This window comes from Sus scrofa, chromosome 2 (genome assembly GCF_000003025.6).
Source record: "Sus scrofa isolate TJ Tabasco breed Duroc chromosome 2, Sscrofa11.1, whole genome shotgun sequence".
Classification (NCBI taxonomy): Eukaryota; Metazoa; Chordata; class Mammalia; order Artiodactyla; family Suidae; genus Sus; species Sus scrofa.
Genome location: NC_010444.4, coordinates 91,445,658 through 91,465,087, shown reverse-complemented (window position 1 = coordinate 91,465,087; position 19,430 = coordinate 91,445,658). Strand labels below are relative to the sequence as shown.

The 19,430-nt window shown below is 32.7% G+C and overlaps 1 protein-coding gene across 9 annotated transcripts in view; it reads right to left on the bottom strand.

The window, feature by feature from the left end:
- XRCC4 (X-ray repair cross complementing 4) overlaps window positions 1-19,430 on the bottom strand; it is a 285,350-nt gene that overhangs the window by 178,610 nt on the left and 87,310 nt on the right. For all 9 annotated transcript variants that reach the window (XM_003123760.5, XM_003123761.4, XM_005661540.3 and 6 more), the window contains 2 exons: window positions 9,522-9,688; window positions 1,034-1,186 (listed from right to left, as the gene is read on the bottom strand). In XM_003123760.5, the coding sequence (XP_003123808.1) occupies window positions 1,034-1,186; window positions 9,522-9,688 (320 nt within the window). The remainder of the gene's footprint in view (window positions 1-1,033; window positions 1,187-9,521; window positions 9,689-19,430) is intronic.

The window sequence follows — 19,430 nt, the reverse complement described above, 5'->3', positions numbered from 1 at the left end:
CATTTATTATTCATCTATCAAATTAAAATACTATTCTTCTCAATTATCTTCTCTGGGTCACAAAGTATATAGTACATTATGGCTCTCAAAGCAGTTCTGCCTTTCATCTGGTCTCCCAAAAATTCTGAGATGGGTACCTTTACTCTTACTATGAAGATACCCAAGTATGGCACAGAGAGTTTAAAGGACTTGCCCAAAGTCATGTAGCAGATAAGAGTACCAGACCAACACTTGAAGTAGGATAATCTGACATCAAATGTTATGTTCTTTATATTACACCAGTAGTAAACCAGTGCTTTCTCTCAAATTCTCTATATTAGCTAATGCCTCAAATAATTGTAATTGTCCAAGCCATACCAGCCCTAAGTCATGTATGATACTTCCTTAAAAAATAAGTACTTATCCATACTCAGAGCCATCTAATTCTAAAATTAACCAATGCTTAGACATCAAATTACAAATGTGTGTCCAACTCTAGGGTTATACAGAAGATGAAACTTTTCAGTTCTAGTAATGACTAAAAATTAAATAAATAATATTTAGTAACCTCATGCCAGTTATATGATTTAAGTGTAGGTATGGCAGGTGGGCAGACATGGAGAGAATAAGTTCGGAATTCTCCAATTACTGCATCTAACAACCAGAGCATCCAATCCCAGACTATCAAATGATTTCATATTTACTAAAAAAAATTGGCATTTCACTATGATTAAGTTTGGGAAGATATTCCATTTAAATGTATGCATCTGCCATCCCAAAACATAAAAGATCAAGAGAGTTCCCACTGTGGTGCAGCAGAAACAAATATGAGTAGTATCCATGAGGATGCGGATTTGATCCCTGGCTTCGTTCAGTGGGTTAAGGATGGCGTTGCTGTGAGCTGTGGTGTAGGTCGCAGATGCAGCTCAGATCCCATATTGCTGTGGCTGTGGCGTAGGCAACTGTAGCTCTGACATGACCCTTAGTCTGGAACTTCCAAGTGCTGCAGGTGAGGCCCTAAAAAAAAAAAAGGAAACCCTAAAGGTTAAAATACCTTTTATGCTCGATGTTCTTTTCAAGTTCTTGAACTTCATTTAACAATTTATATAAGCTTCTGATCTTTGCTTTCTTCTCATTCAGCACCAGAATAAATCGTTTATAAAGATCAGTCTCCACAGCTTCCTTAGCACTAACACATTTTTCAAATCTAAAATGTAAATAAACAAACAAATAAATAAAGCATGAAGGTTTCCTTTGCACTATTCAATCTAATACCGAAGATGGATTTCAAGAACATTTTTTAAGAAAAATACAATTAAAATCATTTTATACATTTTTAGACAAATATACAATTAGAACTGTTTATTAATGTTTGTATTTTACATACTGAAGAATCAAAATAGCAAAAAAAAAAAGTTTTAAATCATGTAAATGCCTAAGTTTAGCAACATATTCACATCTATGATTTATTTCCAAAGAATATTTTTATGGGAAAAATTTCACATAAGAATAACAATAGCCTATGTTTCTTGTAGTTTTGTTAATATTACTATAACAGCAATTGCGGTCCTGTTTTGTGATTAAGTGATTTACCAAATCTATTTTCTCCAAACAGATTATTGACTTCTCCACAGCAAGAACATGACATACCTAGTTGTATGTTATAACCTGACAAAACACACACACAAACATAATAAATTCAAGCATCCAACCTGAAATTTCCAAGGAGATAATTAATGAAACAACAAATGTGAAACACTATATATCTTTATTTTGGATATATAAGACATAAAATTCTCTATCATTTACATTTTTTTTCCTAAAATATTCAAATGAGCTAATAAGAGATTGTACCAATTTTAATTTCCCAGATATCTATCTAAAGTAAAGAAGGCAAACTAGCAGAGTTTGCAGATACTTGACAGGTACATATACATACCAAGAATAAACCTCTGTTTTAAATATTCTAATATAAATTATTTCATGTTATATATATATATATTTTTTTTCTTTTTTTTAGGGCCGTATCCAGCATATGGAGGGTCCCAGGCTAGTGGTCAAATTGGAACGGTAGTCACTAGCCTACACCACAGCCACGTGGGATCCAAGTGGCTTCTACAACCTACACCACAGCTCATAGCAACACTGGATCCTTAACCCACTGAGCAAGTCCAGGGATCAAACCTGCCTCCTCATGGATGCTAGTCAGATTCATTTCCACTCAGCCATGACGGGAACTTCTGTAATATATTCTTTTAAAAGTCCATCTAGCTCTGCCTGATTTTCATTTACCATTCATTCATACTTGTTGTTCTATACAGGTATTCTATATATTTTCACTTTGTACATTTTTTTCCAGTGAAATAATTAGAAACAAAAATGTCAAAATTTGATACCTTTGATATATAATCCCCTATGCTTTTAACAGGCTACCTACTTAAAGATGCAAAGAACTAGGATTTCTCATGAGATGAAAGGGAACATTATGGCATTATATTTTCTGGGGCCAATTACAGCAGTCTTATAGCTCAGTCATTGTCAAGCCTGTGAACTCCAATTCCATTAGGGCGGAGAGCACACATGTTTTATTGGCTGCTTTATCCTCAGTGCCTAGCACAGTGTGTGGCATTTAACAGATGCTGTATAGCTAGCTATTTTTTAGATAGATGAATGTTTGCAGTAACATAGATGGATCTAGATATTATCATACTAAATGAAGTCAGAGAAAGACAAATACCATATGATATCACTTATATGTGGAATTCTAAAATAAGATACAAATAAACTTTTTACAAAATAGAAACAGGCTCACATACTTAGAAAACAAATTTATGGCCATGAAAGGGGAAACATTGGGAGGAGGAATAAATTAGGAGTTTGGGATTAACATATACACACTACTATATATAAAATAGGTAACTAACAAGGACCTACCATATAGCATAGAGAACTCTACTCGTATAGGTTATGTAATAATGGGAAAAGACTCTGAAGAAGAATGGAAAGAGGTATATGTATAACTGAATCACTTTGCTGTACACCTAAAACAACATTGTAAACAACATTGCAAATCAATTATATTCCAATAAAAAATAAAAATTAAATAAAAAAACAAAAAATTCCCCCAAACCAAACAAGCCAACAATAAAGATCAATGAGGTAAGCATATTAATACGAACATCTTATAAAGAAATGGAAAATAGTGACTCTAAATATTATATTTTTCATTTCTTTAACAGCTGTTCATTATTGTAACAGTAATATTTTCATCCTCTTCAGCTTCTAAAAAAATTTGTGTTAAATATTAATATAGCAGTACCCCTATTATCAAGCAAAGCTCTCTGAGAAAGAAGTACACCAAAAGGTGAAAGAAAAAAATACAGCCATAGTTGAAGAGGAGGTACCAATATTGATGGTTTATTTTAAGCAGGAGTATGTCACTGCATTTATGTTTCAGATGCAAAGTGTTATGTAAACACTATATTTTCATTTTCTTGAACTATTTTCCAATGTAACACAATGCAAATTTTAAAAGATGACTAGAACATACATATCACAAAAATACCTGATTATATAATAATAAAACACTTTAAATCCATGGAAAGTAAAAATAAATTATGGACATTTACATAAACATCTTGTATAATATTATATATGTAAAACTATGACAATAACCAATTGGTAATTTATCTGATGTAATGTATATTAATTTCCATAAAAATCATTTCAATAATTATTGATTCAAAGATTATGTGCACTTATCAACTTTCAAGCAAATTTCCAAAATTTTATTAAAATTAACATTGTTATAACTCATGAATTAAAAAGGAAAATAGATATCAAAATTAAATCTAATATTATTTCTGTCTAAAGAATGCCATTAATCTAGTGTAACAGCTACATTGTGAAAGATAAAAACATTTCTGTGACATCAAAGTAAACTCAATAGAATGTATGGTATTCTGTGAGTTAACCTTGCTTGGTCTTAACAAAGCTTTAGAATTTCGTTACAACCAAACTTTTCATCCTTAAGCTAGACAACACTTCCTAGATAAGGCTGGGGAGTGAGGGTTGTCTGGGACATCGCGTTATTATGAACAATTTTAGGATGTAATAAACACTTACTAATTACTAATTTATCAACATATCAGAGAACCGATCTGCTAAAACAGCATATTCTATGCTCTGCTCTCAAAATTATTCAAGCACATTGTACTTTACATGTTTCATTGTACGTATGTTGACGTATCCATTCCCTGCACAAGGAGGTACTAACTACTTAAGTAACTCAAGGATAAATGGCAGTAAAGAATGGGAATTAAAAATTAGAATCTTTGGGCTCTAATGTCAGGTTTTCCATGAGCTAACTGTGACTTAAGGAGTTAATTAACCTCACTATGTCAGACTCCTCATCTCTAGACCGGAAATAATTGCAACTATATATTACTTATACGGGCCAGGCAATTCTGGGAGACTTGCAATTATTAATGTATGCATTTTTCAAATCATTCCTATTTGTAAAATTTGTGACATTATACTAAAGGTACTGATTAAGTTAAATTGTGTAGAATGCTTTCAAACGTTTCTCATGCACAGTTAGTATTTATCCACTTCTCTAAATACTTATACACTTATTTATTTAGGTTCAAGTACAGTTGATTTACAATGTGTTTTCTATCATTATTAATTTATCAACAAATTCAGAGGATGCTATCCTTATATTTAATATTCAGTATCTAAGACATACATACCAGCCCCCCACCCCATTTGCAATGCCAACCCTCCCTTACTGCATTATGATGGTACTATGTCTTCCATGTTACTTACCTTCTCCCAACCCTCCAACTGAACAGGTATTAGAAGGTGAGATATTTGGAATTCACTGCTAAGTGCAGTGATACTAAAAGAGAACTCACATAAAGCTAGATCAGACCACAACTAGTCCAAGGATTATCTCCAAAGAAAAGCTCAAACCTGATGAAACTATAAATAACACCAAGCAGGAAAGGTCTAATGATGCTTCATCCTTTTAACAGTGACAATGGCAACACAATAGTAAAGTTTAATTAGTAACCTAGAACCTAAGTATCTAGCAACTTGGACCAAAGGATAGTTAAAAAAAAAAAAAAAAACTGGAAAACAAAATGTGGAAAATGCTGAAGAGTCAAAATATTTCTGGATGGGAAAACAAAGAATTTAAGAATAAATGTCAAAAAATAGCAAACATGAGAGCAGAAACAAGGTACTTTCATGCAGAAATAACATCAAAAATAAAACAACAGATTAAACGATAAACCAAAATAAAACAGTATATACATATATGTGAACATGTGGTACTTAGAAATAGTGCAGTAATCTTTCTATTTACAATCATCTCTGACCAAATTTATATCCATTTAAGGGTTGTACAGAAAAGAAACTCTACATAGAGTTCAGAGGACAAAGAATGCTAAAAAGAACTGGAAAAGGAAGCAGTGTTAAAGAGATTTAATAAGCCTTTAAGTACTGAAGAAGATGGTAAACAGCTGTTCCTCATCCTTTTCTGATGACAGAACAAGAGGAAATGGCCTTCAAATATACCATGAAGGACTCAGATTACCAATAGATGGAAGGAAGAATTTTCTGACTGTGACTGTTCTTAAACAGTGTAATGGGCTACCAAAGCGAGGTGAAAATATCTCTTGAGGTCTTTAAAAATCGGATTGAATTCATCTGGCTATAATGGTGATCCTAGCTTGAAGGCAGAAAGATGAAGGAGAAGAGCTTTCAAGGTCTCTTCTATTCTAATGATTCCATGAGTGTCAACCCAATTCAGTCTGCTGAAAACTGCCTCCAATTATAGGTTTAGTAACTATAACTCAAAATAAAGCTAAAGAGTCTCTAACCCGATGTCTGAGTGCAAACAAAAGACCTATTCAGTAACATGGAACTTGACAGTTGTTATTTGAAACTAAATAGGAAAAATCAGTGAAATAAATATAGCTAATAACCTGAGGATTCCCATACAATATTTCTAACACTTTCTCCTTTACCTAAATTATACAAAATTGATCTAATAATATCACTTGATTAAAATGGAGCTAAAACTGCAATTACTAAATAGTAAATAGTAAATATATATATATACATGTATGTTAAATGTCTACAGATTAAATCTCATTCTTTTACCTCATACTGTAATTCCTGATTTCTTACTCAAACCTCATTTATTCTCCACTGTTGTCCCACATGGAAATAAGCTTTAGAGTTTCTCTGATTATAATAACGATATATACCTAAATACAAAAGCATATGCAAAAAATACTTCCAAAAAGTAAAGGATAAATTTAATCCACAATTACACACACACACACACACACACACACACACACACACACACACTACTGTCATTCAATTTTCTCATTCTAGATATTCACTATCTAAAGATAAATTTTAGGAGTTCCCGTTGTGGCTCAGTGGTAACAAATCAGATTAGTATCTATGAGGATGCGGGTTCAATCCCTAACCCAGCTCAGTGGGTTAAGGATCTGGCACCGCCATGAGTTGTGGTATAGGTCACAGATGTGGCTTGGATCCCACATTGCTGTGAGACTGTGGTGTAGACTGGCAGCTGTAGCTCCAATTCAACACCTAGCCTGGGAACCTCCATATGCCACATGTGTGGCCCTAAAAATAAATAAATAAATAAAATAAAGCTATATTTTACCAAAAAAAGAGATACTATTCATACTTTCAGTAATTCCTATTTCTCCTCTTAAAATATCATGAACATGCTCCATGGTATAAGCACATGTGTGTATGATTACTTCTGGCTCATATAATATCCTACTGTGTATTAAATACAAATCATACCTATCCATAGCTTCTAAGAGAATTCTCAGCACCTATTTTGTGCTCTACCCCCTTCACTCCCCACCCTCACACAGAGTCTGGAACATGATGAGGAAATAACTGAATCACAATGTACAATGACTTAAGACTAATCAGAAGCAGCCCAGGAAACTGAACTGTGACCAGGCCTAATGAGATGGTCTCAAGCCTAATGATTCTCACTTTCTATGTGATCAGTTACCTAACTCAGTATGTTCCTGTCCTATTTCTAATCTTTCTAAAGACCCTTGATCAGCACTGCTGCTTTATAGAAAGTGCTGTAAATCCTTTGCTCATTTTCCAGTGTGCTAAGGCTCTGCAGAGGGAATGCTTCAGAAAAAAACTGCTTGGCCATGACCAAGACGTATTTACATTTCTTTAAAATGACCACTTTCTCTCTGATAGGAAAGAATGCTAAATTGGGGAAATAGATAAAGCTACTAATCTAATATCTGGAATATAATCAAGAGCCTAGAATTCTCTGAGGTGGATTTTTTTTTTCCCTTGGCTTGGAGGGCTACTCCAAGGACATACACCTTCAATTTCTGAAGAAGATATGTAATCCAGTGTTTTCAAAAAATGAGTAATTGGAACATAGTAAGACTGGTGATAAGCTACATGGCTGTGCTTTTGATCTGGTTGTACTTTTGATCAAACAGGAAACCTTTGCCACAGTAACACAGACATGTTTTCTGGATAGCTCAGAAATAGCAAATCAAGTGTCTGTGGGCCACATATTACAGGTATTCCCCTCACACTGTTTTACAGCACAGGGTGCATTTGTTTCCAAAGTCTCATCTTTGTTCCCTGCTGCTTTCCATTCTACAGCAGTGGTGTTGAATACTGATGAGATAATACCTCTTTCAACCTCTGGCAGACATTTTAAAGCAATTTGCTCAAGTACCAAGTACCCAGTCTGCATTTTTGTGGGCAATTTGTGGATCAAATTTCCTGTCATCCTGCGGGTATTCTGAGTTTTAAATATAATGGCTTATCACGACCACAGTACATCTCCTTTAATTTGATTTATTTTGCATATGAAACAGAAAAACACACCCAAACTACAGATATAGGCCCAAAATATGCTTTCTAGAACAGATATTTTATGTTAATTCATACTAACATGAATTTTAAAGAGAAAGTTAAAGAGAAATATTTAGTTATTTTTCTGTATGGTTTCCAAACATTGACACTGCTTTGATTGGGTTCCATTACTTTAAGTAATTGGAGATAAAAAGTAATTAAGAGCTAAGAAAAAACAAGATACTTTATCAATAAGTGAGAGCCAAATATAACCAAGTTTTAAGTAATAGGTGTTAAGTTTGTGTCTTGCATTGATTAATAAACATAACTGAATATAAAGAAACATAATTTCCCCTAGTCAACTTCACTCTCACATACATATATTGATAGGGGTAGAATGCTTCACCTTTTTCTTGCACTTCCGCATATACGTACGCATCTTCACATAGAACAATCTTTGTGAGCACCCTAAAAAGACTCTAAATGGGATAAATGTTCTTATGTTTTAGAACTACTGGTTTGAATGAAAGATAAAAAAATCTACTTTATATATGTAAAAATAATAATTATTACTCTTTTATATATCCTACATATTTCCTTCAGATGTTGCAATTTACATATATACAAATGTATGCATATTATAGTAAATGTCTCCATAGAGAGATAAATATTTACAACATATATTTTATTTCTTCAAATATCTCTTATGTAATAGAGTAACACAAGTTACAACCTGGGCCAGCCTAGATTATGATACAGTTGAGAAGATGCACAATTGAGAATACAAGTCACTTTCTTCCTCATCATTTAAAAGATAAGGAAAATAAAGTCTTCCAAATGTATTATCTGGTAGTAACAATTACTTCTTTTTAAAATGCTTATAGCATTTTAAAATGCTTATAGCATTTTAGCATGAATTCTCAATTCATCAGCAAAAAGAAGCCTCTATCAGGAACCAAAAGATACTTCACCTAAAATAGATGCTTTTCATAAAAAAATTCTAAATAAGTTATCAACTGTGCTTATTTATATTTCATGTCTCTTTTTTATTCATTATTAATCCTATAATTTGAACTTAATTAATCCTTATCAACTTCCTAAACTTTGATTAATATTGATGGGCTTTGATTTTCATTGTCCAATTACTCCTTATTTAGTTTGCTGTTGCCTACTAGTGACCTAAAAGTGTAAATGTACACCTATAATGTACAATTTTGATGAATAATTTGAGTTAAACACACTAAGTAAAGGTATAATTAATGACAGATTTCTTTTTTTTTTTTCTTTTGGTCTTTTTAGGCCACACCTGTGGCATATGGAAGTTCCCAGGCTAGGGTCGGATAAGAGCTGCAGCTACGGGCCTACACCACAGCCACAGCAACATGGATTCTGAGCCATATCTGCGACCTACACCACAGCTCACAGCAAGGATGAATCTTAACCCACTGAGTGAGGCCAGGGATCAAACGGCATGTCCTCATGGATACTAGTTGGGTTCGTTACCGCTAGACCATGACAAGAATTCCACAGATTTCATTTTAAATATATGCTAGTCTATATAAATATTATAAAAGTATATATCTTTAACTTATAGCTGCAATAATGTAGGGAGTTAATGTTTTTATGATACAAGCACATTATGTACACACCGTTCTTGAACGTCATTCCAATCTCTCAGAAGCCTTTCATTTTCTTTCTGCAGGTGCTCATTTTTGGCTTGCTTTTCTGAGATGGTGTCCAGGCAGTAACAAATAAGTTCTCTAATGACCTCAGCTGGGTTTGCAACTTTCTCTAAGTTGAAGGAACCAAGTCTGAACTAGGATGAAAGGAAAACATGATTAGTCTTGGGAGACTATCAATACTGAGTGACCCAGTTTTAAGTACACATAATTTCTTAGGGGAAAAAAGTTTAAGTTTCAAACACTATGCATTCACCAGATACAAATGCAGTGAATAAAAATACTGGGAAAATTCCTACTTCCTTACTAAAGTTACATATAAATCAGCATATAACCTAAGAATAATCTTTTAAGTAAGTCACTCTCCCACTTCCTAACAGAAAACAACATCAACACCATAACACACTACCATCTGTTTGTACCCAGTCGCTAGGCTCAGAATAAAAAAAAAAAATTATACATTAAGATTTTTAACTCTAGTTTCTGTTAATACTGATGGTAAAATGAAATAACTGACATAACCTATTTGTGAAGAAAGAATAAAATTTTGGTAACAGCTGAGAGAAATGTGAGGTTTTAGCTGATACACTTAGTAACATTCATTACTTCTTTACCAAAAACAAATAACTTATTACTGTAAAATATAAATAATAATGTCACAAGTCAAACTTTAGTACTTTTTCATGAAGATTAAGACTTATAAAACTATCTTAAATCCTTTATTATAAATATAATATAAAATAGTATAATACAGTTTTATCATAGTTATGGAATTCTGAAAGGAACACAAGTTCCCCTCCTTTGGTAAACATACTAAAACACAGTGATTTAATAATAACTATAATTATCCTTACTATTAAAATTAGAATCCTTATAACTAAAACTAGATTTATTAAATGACAATTATAATTCTATACATACCATGCCGTGTAGTTGAAGTTTAACTCAAGTAGAGCACAAATATTAACTCATCTAAACATCACCAAAATGGAACTATTATTATATCCATTTTATAGATTAGTAAACTGAAGTTCAGAGTAGTTATCTAATATATTGAAATAATAAAATCAATTATATCCTGTTACGCTGTTTCCTGACATAAGTGAGTATGCTAAATAAACAAGAGGAAGAATTAGGTTCAGAACTTGTACATAATTCTGAAGAGATTATAATGGCAAAATTGAGAATAAAAATGGGGTTTTTGTTGTTGTTGTTGTTTTGTGTTGTTTTTAGCCTCCTAGATTTTTTTTTTTTTTTTTTTTTTTTGTCTTTTTGCTATTTCTTTGGGCCACTCCTGCAGCATATGGAGGTTCCCAGGCTAGGGGTCGAATCGGAGCTGTAGCCGCCAGCCTACACCAGAGCCACAGCAACGCGGGATCCGAGCCACGTCTGCAACCTACACCACAGCTCACGGCAATGCCGGATCCTTAACCCACTGAGCAAGGGCAGGGACCGAACCCACAACCTCATGGTTCCTAGTCGGATTCGTTAACCACTGCGCCACGACAAGAACTCCTGCCTCCTAGATTTCTATCATGGCATTCACTAATAACATATTTGTAAAATGTCATGCTTTTAAAAGAGTATTTCTAAAAATACATTATATACAGATAAAGAAATATTTAACAGTGATTGATAATTTGGGGACAAATCTTGATTAGTCAATCAACAAAACTACAAGTCAATAAAGTAAAAATTCAATGTTTGCAATCTGGGTGGAATTTTAAAAAAACATTTCAGTTAATTCCTGTAACTAAGTATCATTTGAGTGTTTAATCCAAATGCTTAATTTAGGTTTTACACACACACACACACAACTAGTTATACAAAACCAGGGATTGCATCTGAGCTGCAGATACGACCTATGCCAGTGGCAATGCCAGATCATTTAACCCACTGTGCTGGCTAGGGATGGAACCTGCACCTCTGTAGCAACCTGAACCACTGCAGTCATATATTTAAAGTACTACACAACAGTGGAAACAAAGAGAGTAAACTTGTCTAGATGAATTATGGTTACCAATTTACTTTAAATTTCAGTTAGAAAACACAGGTAGATGTCAATATTTTAGAAACCCTACGAAAAGACTTAAGTACTAAAAATTCCTAGGTGTTAAAAAGTGTTGATTTATACTTAATACATAAAAGGAAATAAAGCATATTTATATTCTTGTTTCGCAGGCACATTTTGGAGGACTGAATAGTACTGGTTTAACCACAAAGAAATGGTGTATGTATTTGTGTATGTACTTTTTTTTTGAAATCCAAGCAGATCATAATCCTTGTTTCATTTATTTTATCAACCACTCCCTGTTTCTTAACAAAAGAATGGCAATCAGATTGAGAAAAACTGTCATTTATTTCAATGAGTATACCCAGGTGTGTGTGCGTGTGTATATATATATATATATATATAATCTAAATTAAGTCATTTGTCCTTAATTCTAATTTTAATAGTAAGAACAATTATATTACTATTAAACCTTTATCCAAAAAAGGCTTAGAATCTAATGTCCAAAAACATTTGCACATAAATGCATATAATACGGCCATTTAAGAAGCATATAAGTTTAAATAGGTAAGTTTTATCTATGTCAAGAATATATAACTTGCAAGTAAATTTGAGTATTGACCTCTTAAAGTTTCTCTTCATGCAAATATACTACAAATAAAGATTTTTTTAATGTGTAGAATATCACTTTTTTGAGTCAATGAGAAGAAAAATTAAGCTCATTTTATTTTTAAACATTACATTATCAGCATAACAGAAACCCATAATTTTTCATTCTCTTTATCACAATTGACAGGTAGCTTTGACTAAGATGGACATTTTCAGAAAGGAAAAAGTTTTTCATCACGTGGAAATTTCAGCAATGTCAAATGGATAATGATCCATTTCAAAGTGTAATATTTAGGATCACATTTTGATCCTGAATATAATCAGTAAAATAGAAATGCACAGATAAATACAAGTCTAGTCCCCTAAACTTTTATCTTAAATGGCAAAGGAAAAAGGGACCAATTTTAAATACTAATAACAAGCAATTTCCAAAAATATCGTCCAAAACTTCATATTCAAAACTCCAAAAAGAAAATTCTTAATTTCGTTCTGGCCATTTAGTAAGAATAAACTTAAAATGCGGTTTCTTCTTAAGAGTAGGGTAGTATTTTTCAGTTTCTACTTTCTAATTACATTCACTAGTTTTTGGAAATTTAACAGGTGTGAACATTTGTTATTTCAAACAATAAAAATAAACAAGAAGTATCTAAGAATTCAATCCAAGAAAAAGATTTTACTTGGAATATTCAGCCGATTTTGTAGAAAAATTGCATATTGTATGAGAAAGTCCGCTGAACTTGGAATGGTTCCTTGACCCCCTTCCCTTTTTTTTTCTCTATAGAGTTAGAGTGTTATCCACGATCACAGCTTCCAGTATTACAGATAAGCTGAAAAATGCTAAATGTGTACCTATAGCTGATGCCTCTCCTGAAGTTCAGACTTCTATACACGTTTAACTCATTTTTGGAGTGATGTCACCAGCATGGCCCATCCAGCCCTCAAACTTCAAATGATAAGACAGAATTCATTGTTTCTCCCTCTTACAACTTAACCCCTCCCTGCATTTTCCACTAGATATTCACTACTCATTCAGTTATATTTGGGTAGTCTAGTGGGTGAACATGACAACTCTCTTAGCATTATAATATTTACTATATTGTTGTTGTTGTACTAGGCTAAAAGCTGCAAAGGGACAGGGGCTATATATTACTCAGATTAGTACCCCCATTCTGACATGGTTAAACATAGAATGTATTTGCTCATTCATTTATCAGACACTTTGAGTGTATACCATATGCTAGGGACTGGAGACACAGTTGTGAACGAGAAAAACAGTATGTCCACTCTCTCAGACCTTTTATTTTAATGGAGGGAATTGATAATGCCCAATGAACAAGCAACAATTTCACACAGTTATACATTCAAGGAAGAAAATAAAATGAATAATAAGATAGCGACTAGAGGGCAGAGTATCCTTAGATATAGTGGTCAGGAAACAAGTCTTGCAAAAACTGAGGGGAACAGAAATGAGACTGGAAAGGTAGGCAAGAAAACAGACCACATATGATTTTGTAGCCCACAGTAACAAGTTCAGAATGTATTCTAACAAAAAGTCATCAGAAGATTACAGGCAGGAAAATGAGTGCTTAAAGAGTACTTTGCATTTCCTCTAAAACTGTGCCCAGTTTAAAAGAAAATAATCATCAATTAGTCAATCAATCAAAGTGCCCCAATTATTCTAGCCTACTGTTATACTCTCCTCTTGAGTGTGCGCAGGTCTGATTTGCTTCTAACCAAGAGAATGTGGTAAAGGTGACACATAATCAGAATTTCAGACAAATCAAAAACAAAGAAAAAAGAAAATATACTAGGAATTTAGTTTGTAACTACATTGATTTTATAGGATATTAACTTACTCCCAGTATGAATTACAGTGTAATTCCTCCATTTAGGACCAATGCATTTCTCCATGAAGAAAAATGAGAGTTATATTTTAAAAAATTGAGTTTTTTTATGTCCTTTGGTTAAGTTTCTCATCACTTATTTTTGTTTGTTTTTATCTTCTTTTTAAAACATTTTTATTGAAATATAGCTGATTTAAAAGTTAAGTTAATTGCAGGTGAACAAAATAGTAATTTGATATTTTATGGATTATGTTCCATTTAAAGTTATTATAAAATATTGATTTATGTTCCCTGACCATACATTATATCCTTGTGTCTTATTTATCTACACCTTAAGTAGTCTGTATCTCTTAATCCCCTTCCCCTGTCTTGCTCCTTCTCCCAACCACTCATCACACTGATAACCACTAATTTCTTATCTGTACCTGTGACTGTTTTGTTTTGTTATATTCATTCATCTGTTTAATTTATAGATACCACAAGAAAGTGAAAATATACAGCATTTATCTTGCTTTGTCTGATTTACTTACAAAGCATAATACCCTTCAGGTCCACCGACGTTTTTGCAAATGGCAAAAATTCATTCTTTGTATGGCTGAGTAATATTCCACTATATCGTTGTATCCGTCTTTGTGTGTGTGTGTGTGTGAGTGTGTATGTATCAGATCTCCTTTATCTGTGTATGTGTGTGTGTATATCACATCTCCTTTATCCTTTCATCTGTTTATAGAAACTTAAGTTGCTACCATATCTTGGCTATTGTAAATAATTCTGCTATGAACACAGGGGTACATTTATCCTTTCAAATTAGTTTTCATTTTCTTCAGATATGTATCCATGAGTTGAATTGCTGGATGAGATGATAGTTCTATTTTTAGTTTACTGATGAACTTCCATAGTTTTCCATAGTGTCTATACCAATTGCTTATTTTTGAATCAGACTCTACATTGTAGCTGATAAGACTATGAAATAATCTGTATATAGAAATATGAACACAACTGCCTACCCAGACATTATTTTTTTTTTGTTATTCTGGATTCTTTGTTCATATCAAAAGGATTATACAGTAAATGGGAACATTAGAAATCTCGGTTTTAGAATTGCAGTACTCATATTTATTTGAAGTGGGGTGGGAATAAGCAACTGTAACCACTGTACTCAAAATAATGACTTATCCTATAAGTGATTTATAAACAAAATCTAAGGGCTGGTAATAAAGGATTTTACAAATAAGCCACAACAGAAATAACGCCAAAGGGCACAAAAAACCTCCTCTCTTGAGCTAGTTTGAATTGATGTGTCTTCTAAATATGGTTGATTACTTTAACACAGTAGCATTCCAGAGTGGCTATGACAGAGAAAAATTTCACTGGGGCTGGGATCACTGTTTGCCGTTGCTTAGCTTCTGAGGCTTCATGGAAACAATAAGCAAGCAAACACTGGAAAAAAACTTATAATATGATAAAATATCATACTATGAGATACTTAGGAAACATAACTTAATAGGACATAGTATGAAATATCATGGACTATTTATTTCTGAATTTAAACCAGGTCACCCTGTTTAGTAACAGCTGCTAAAGTCTCTCATAACATTCCATAGGAAAATTAAACTAAAACAACAGAATCTCGTATTTTCTTCCAATGATAAAATCCTGGTCTTTTGTCATTTACTACTTGGAGAAACTTAAAGCCAACCTCCACTCTCACTCTCAAAGCACTAAACTATACTTATTTGATGTAATAGCTTGATTGGTTAAAAGGCACTATATTGATATTAGAAACTTTTTGGGAAATAATCATAAATGCTTATTGTATTAACTATAATTTCATTTCCTTAATATCAGTTATCATAAACTAATAAACTCAAAACTGGTGATGTTTAAAAAAATCATGTAAGTATCAACTATTTTTAAATGCCAATTTAAATGAAATGATAAAATACAGGAGTTAAGAAAAAATGTTCAGCTTTTGAATGGTTTATGAATTTCTTTCAAAAATAATTTTAAAAAGCTTAATATTTGTCTTTTTAAACTAGGGACTAAAAATTCTTATCATATTTTGTCATTCAAAAATATTTACTAAAAATCCTTAAAAACCTTACTTGCTGTAATTTAATTAGAGATCTCTAAAATCCAAATTCCTACTTAAAATATTTATATAGACAACAAGAAATATTTACAAATTACTTTATTGACCTAGAGACAAGATAAAAAGAAATTATTAGTCTAAAAACATTAAAAAAATTTTTCAAGGTAGTTTATCTACTAGGAAAACTGCCTATAAACTTTAAAAATTAACAATTATTTATGATGAGATTGAAAAGAACTGGTGAATACAATGGATGGTAACCATGCATTTAATTAAATTTTCTTGCAAAGAAAAGTGTAAGTAAAAGTTAACATTGAGATAGTTCTGGTTTAGCTAATAGCCAACTAAGCTGTATTAGACTAACTCTCCTGGAGATAACATTTACAAACTGTTAACACGCCCCCACCCCAAAAAAAAACCCCAAACACAAAAACCTATTTCAAGGACTGGAGAAAGACAGAAAACAGGCAGCAATTAGAGAGTACTCAAACAGGATGAGATTCATGTTTATCTGACTGTGCCTCACAGGGCACTCTCCAGTCCTGGAGCTCACGTAGAACAAGTAGAAACCACACTTCCTGACTTGAGGTATCAAAGGATAGAATTCTGGGCTAAACACACACACATACACACACACAATCACACAAATAGGAGAGAAAATGTAAGAAAATTAGAGGATCAGTACAGTACAGGATGAGTTAAAACCCAATAACAGAATTAGCCAAAAGAGACATACCAACAGAAAAGGAATTGAAAAAACAGAAGAAATTCATGAACGGAAAGATTTAAATTTCCTAATGGAAAGAGTTGACTAAAGTCCTAGGACATTGGATCAAAAGAGGACTCAAAGAAAAGCACAGTATCATCAAATTTCAGAACATATGAGACAAAAAGAGAATCCTAGAAGATTACAGAGCAGTAATATAGGCTACATGTGAATTAATCACAAGGAATTAGAACAGTACTGGATTTCTACAGCAATGCTGGATACCAGAAGTCAATGAATTAATGTCCTCAAAATAATAAAGACATACTCAGAGAATATGTTTCACCACCCAATGTGATGAAATAAATCAAATTACATCACAATATTTTTCTAAGAAGAAGAAGCAGTAACATTTATTGGTACATATTAAGTTTCAGGCATTGTCAGTTCATACAGAACTCTCTGAGACTAATAGTAATAAATTCAGATTTGAGCTCTGGATCTAAGAATAAAATGCTATAAGAAATATAAGAAATGTAGTCAATAAGTTTCTGTAGAACCCTACACAAAAACTTGAAATTTGATTAAATGTTCTTTCTTTAGTTGCTACAATTTATATGCACAAGGCAATCCACATTACAGAAAGATGAGTCAGACAGAATATCTGCTTTACATAAATGTAAAGAGAGTAATAATATTTTATAAGTCCTACAATGTTAATAGATTAATTTCAGAAAACCGATACAAACTATAATACCACAACCATGAATTTTCAGTCTTTAAAAGTTCAAAGTATAAAAGTAGTCAGAGAAAAATGTCAAAATTACAGTACTAAAATTACTGTTTTCAATGAAATAATGTCATTTTTGCATGAAATACCAAGTGTTTTGTGGTAACTATGTAAATAAGTCATGTTACATAGAATAGCACCTTGCTGTTAGCAAATATTAAAACCAGAACCCTAGTCAGTTAAGTCCAAAAGAAATCAACTATTTTGGCATAATGTAGTTCTAGTTCTGTGAATTTTTTCTTATGAAGCAATCTCAAATAAGAACACTTATTCACTGCAAAAATGTGCAAGTGGTATAGAAGTTATTGTATTTTGACAGTGTAGAATATCCATTCATTCATTCAAAGGGGTGCTAAGGGATGAATCCTTAAAACTCAAGTTAGGAAGCAGTGCAAGAAGAGAGGGTAGTATTGTGAAAATACAGTGTATACAGAAATTAAAGTTATATGAAAAATCATAGCCATTGGGGCAATAATGACAGACACAAAATGCATTTTTCAAACAAATTTTTAAATAGTTTTTCTTTGACTGTATGACTCAAAGGTTTATCTTTAACTACTAGAAATGCTTTGGCATTTATGGTCATGGTTACAAGATAGTAAGGGGGAAAAAAATTACCCTTAAGCCAGTTCAGAAAACTAGAGAATGTAGACTCTTTAAAAGTTATCAGAATTTAATTTTATAAATCAGTGTTTGGCTATAAGTTGAAGAAGGAGGCCACAATGCCTGGTATGCACATATAGAGCTCCTTTTTGGAAAGGTAGCCCCAACCAATTTATTTAATTTTTAAACTGGGTAAGTAAACTTTTCAAGTTCATGGCAAGCTTTTAGAAGTTAGATAAATTCAAGTTTGCCACCCAAGTATTACTAACTAGGCCAAAGCATAAGCCAAGGAAAGTTCTAAGGGGGTGGTCAACTGCTTTCAAAATGACTTGACCTTAACTCTTCCCAAATGGATTCTATATAGTCAGTGACAGCAATCATCATATTCCATGTTCCCTTAGAATTTCCAAGGAAGTAGTGGTTTTTAAGCAAATAAATAGAAGGTGGCTCCCATAAGATTAGGTTTTTTTCCCTCAACTGGACAGAGCTAATATTCCAGTTCAGTGCACATTAGTTTTACCGGAATTAGAAACCAGGTATTACTATAGAGCCAAAAGAGGTTAGTTTTTATTCTGTGCTTATTTTCCCCTTAACCAAAATACTCTCATCCATGTAGATATTCTGAATATACTTCTACCCTCAATGGTCAACTGAATAGATCTCATCAACGGTTTTAAGAAATCTGACCAAATTGCTGTACAATCTTGAAAGATTTTCTGGATTTGACTACATACTGAAATAGCTATCTCAAAAGCAAATTCCTATTTGTTTAGCTTTTTTTTTTTTCTTTTTGGCAGTGCCTACAAATTCCTGGGCTAGGGACTGAATCTGTACCACAGCAGTGACCCGAGCCACAGCAATGACAATACCAGGTCTTTAACCACTAGGCCACCAGGGAACTCCTGTTTAGCATTTGTTTAATTGAGATTTTCATTTTTAACAACTCTATATCTTAGCAACAACTTTGTTTAATGAGCATAAATTCAGTCTACTTTAAATTTTGAGGTTGTCAAGTATAAAAATTAAATTGGTTTTAATAGCCATTTTTTAGACCTAAATGCCATATCAAAGACTGACAATTAGACGTGAATTCAAGTTTTTCTTAACACACTTATTTCTTCCTATGTACATCTTCCTCTTAGCTGAAGCTAAAAATATGAAGAAAACCAAGATATATTAACAAGTGCCCTAGAATATGAAATTCTCTTCTTTCTTATCTACATT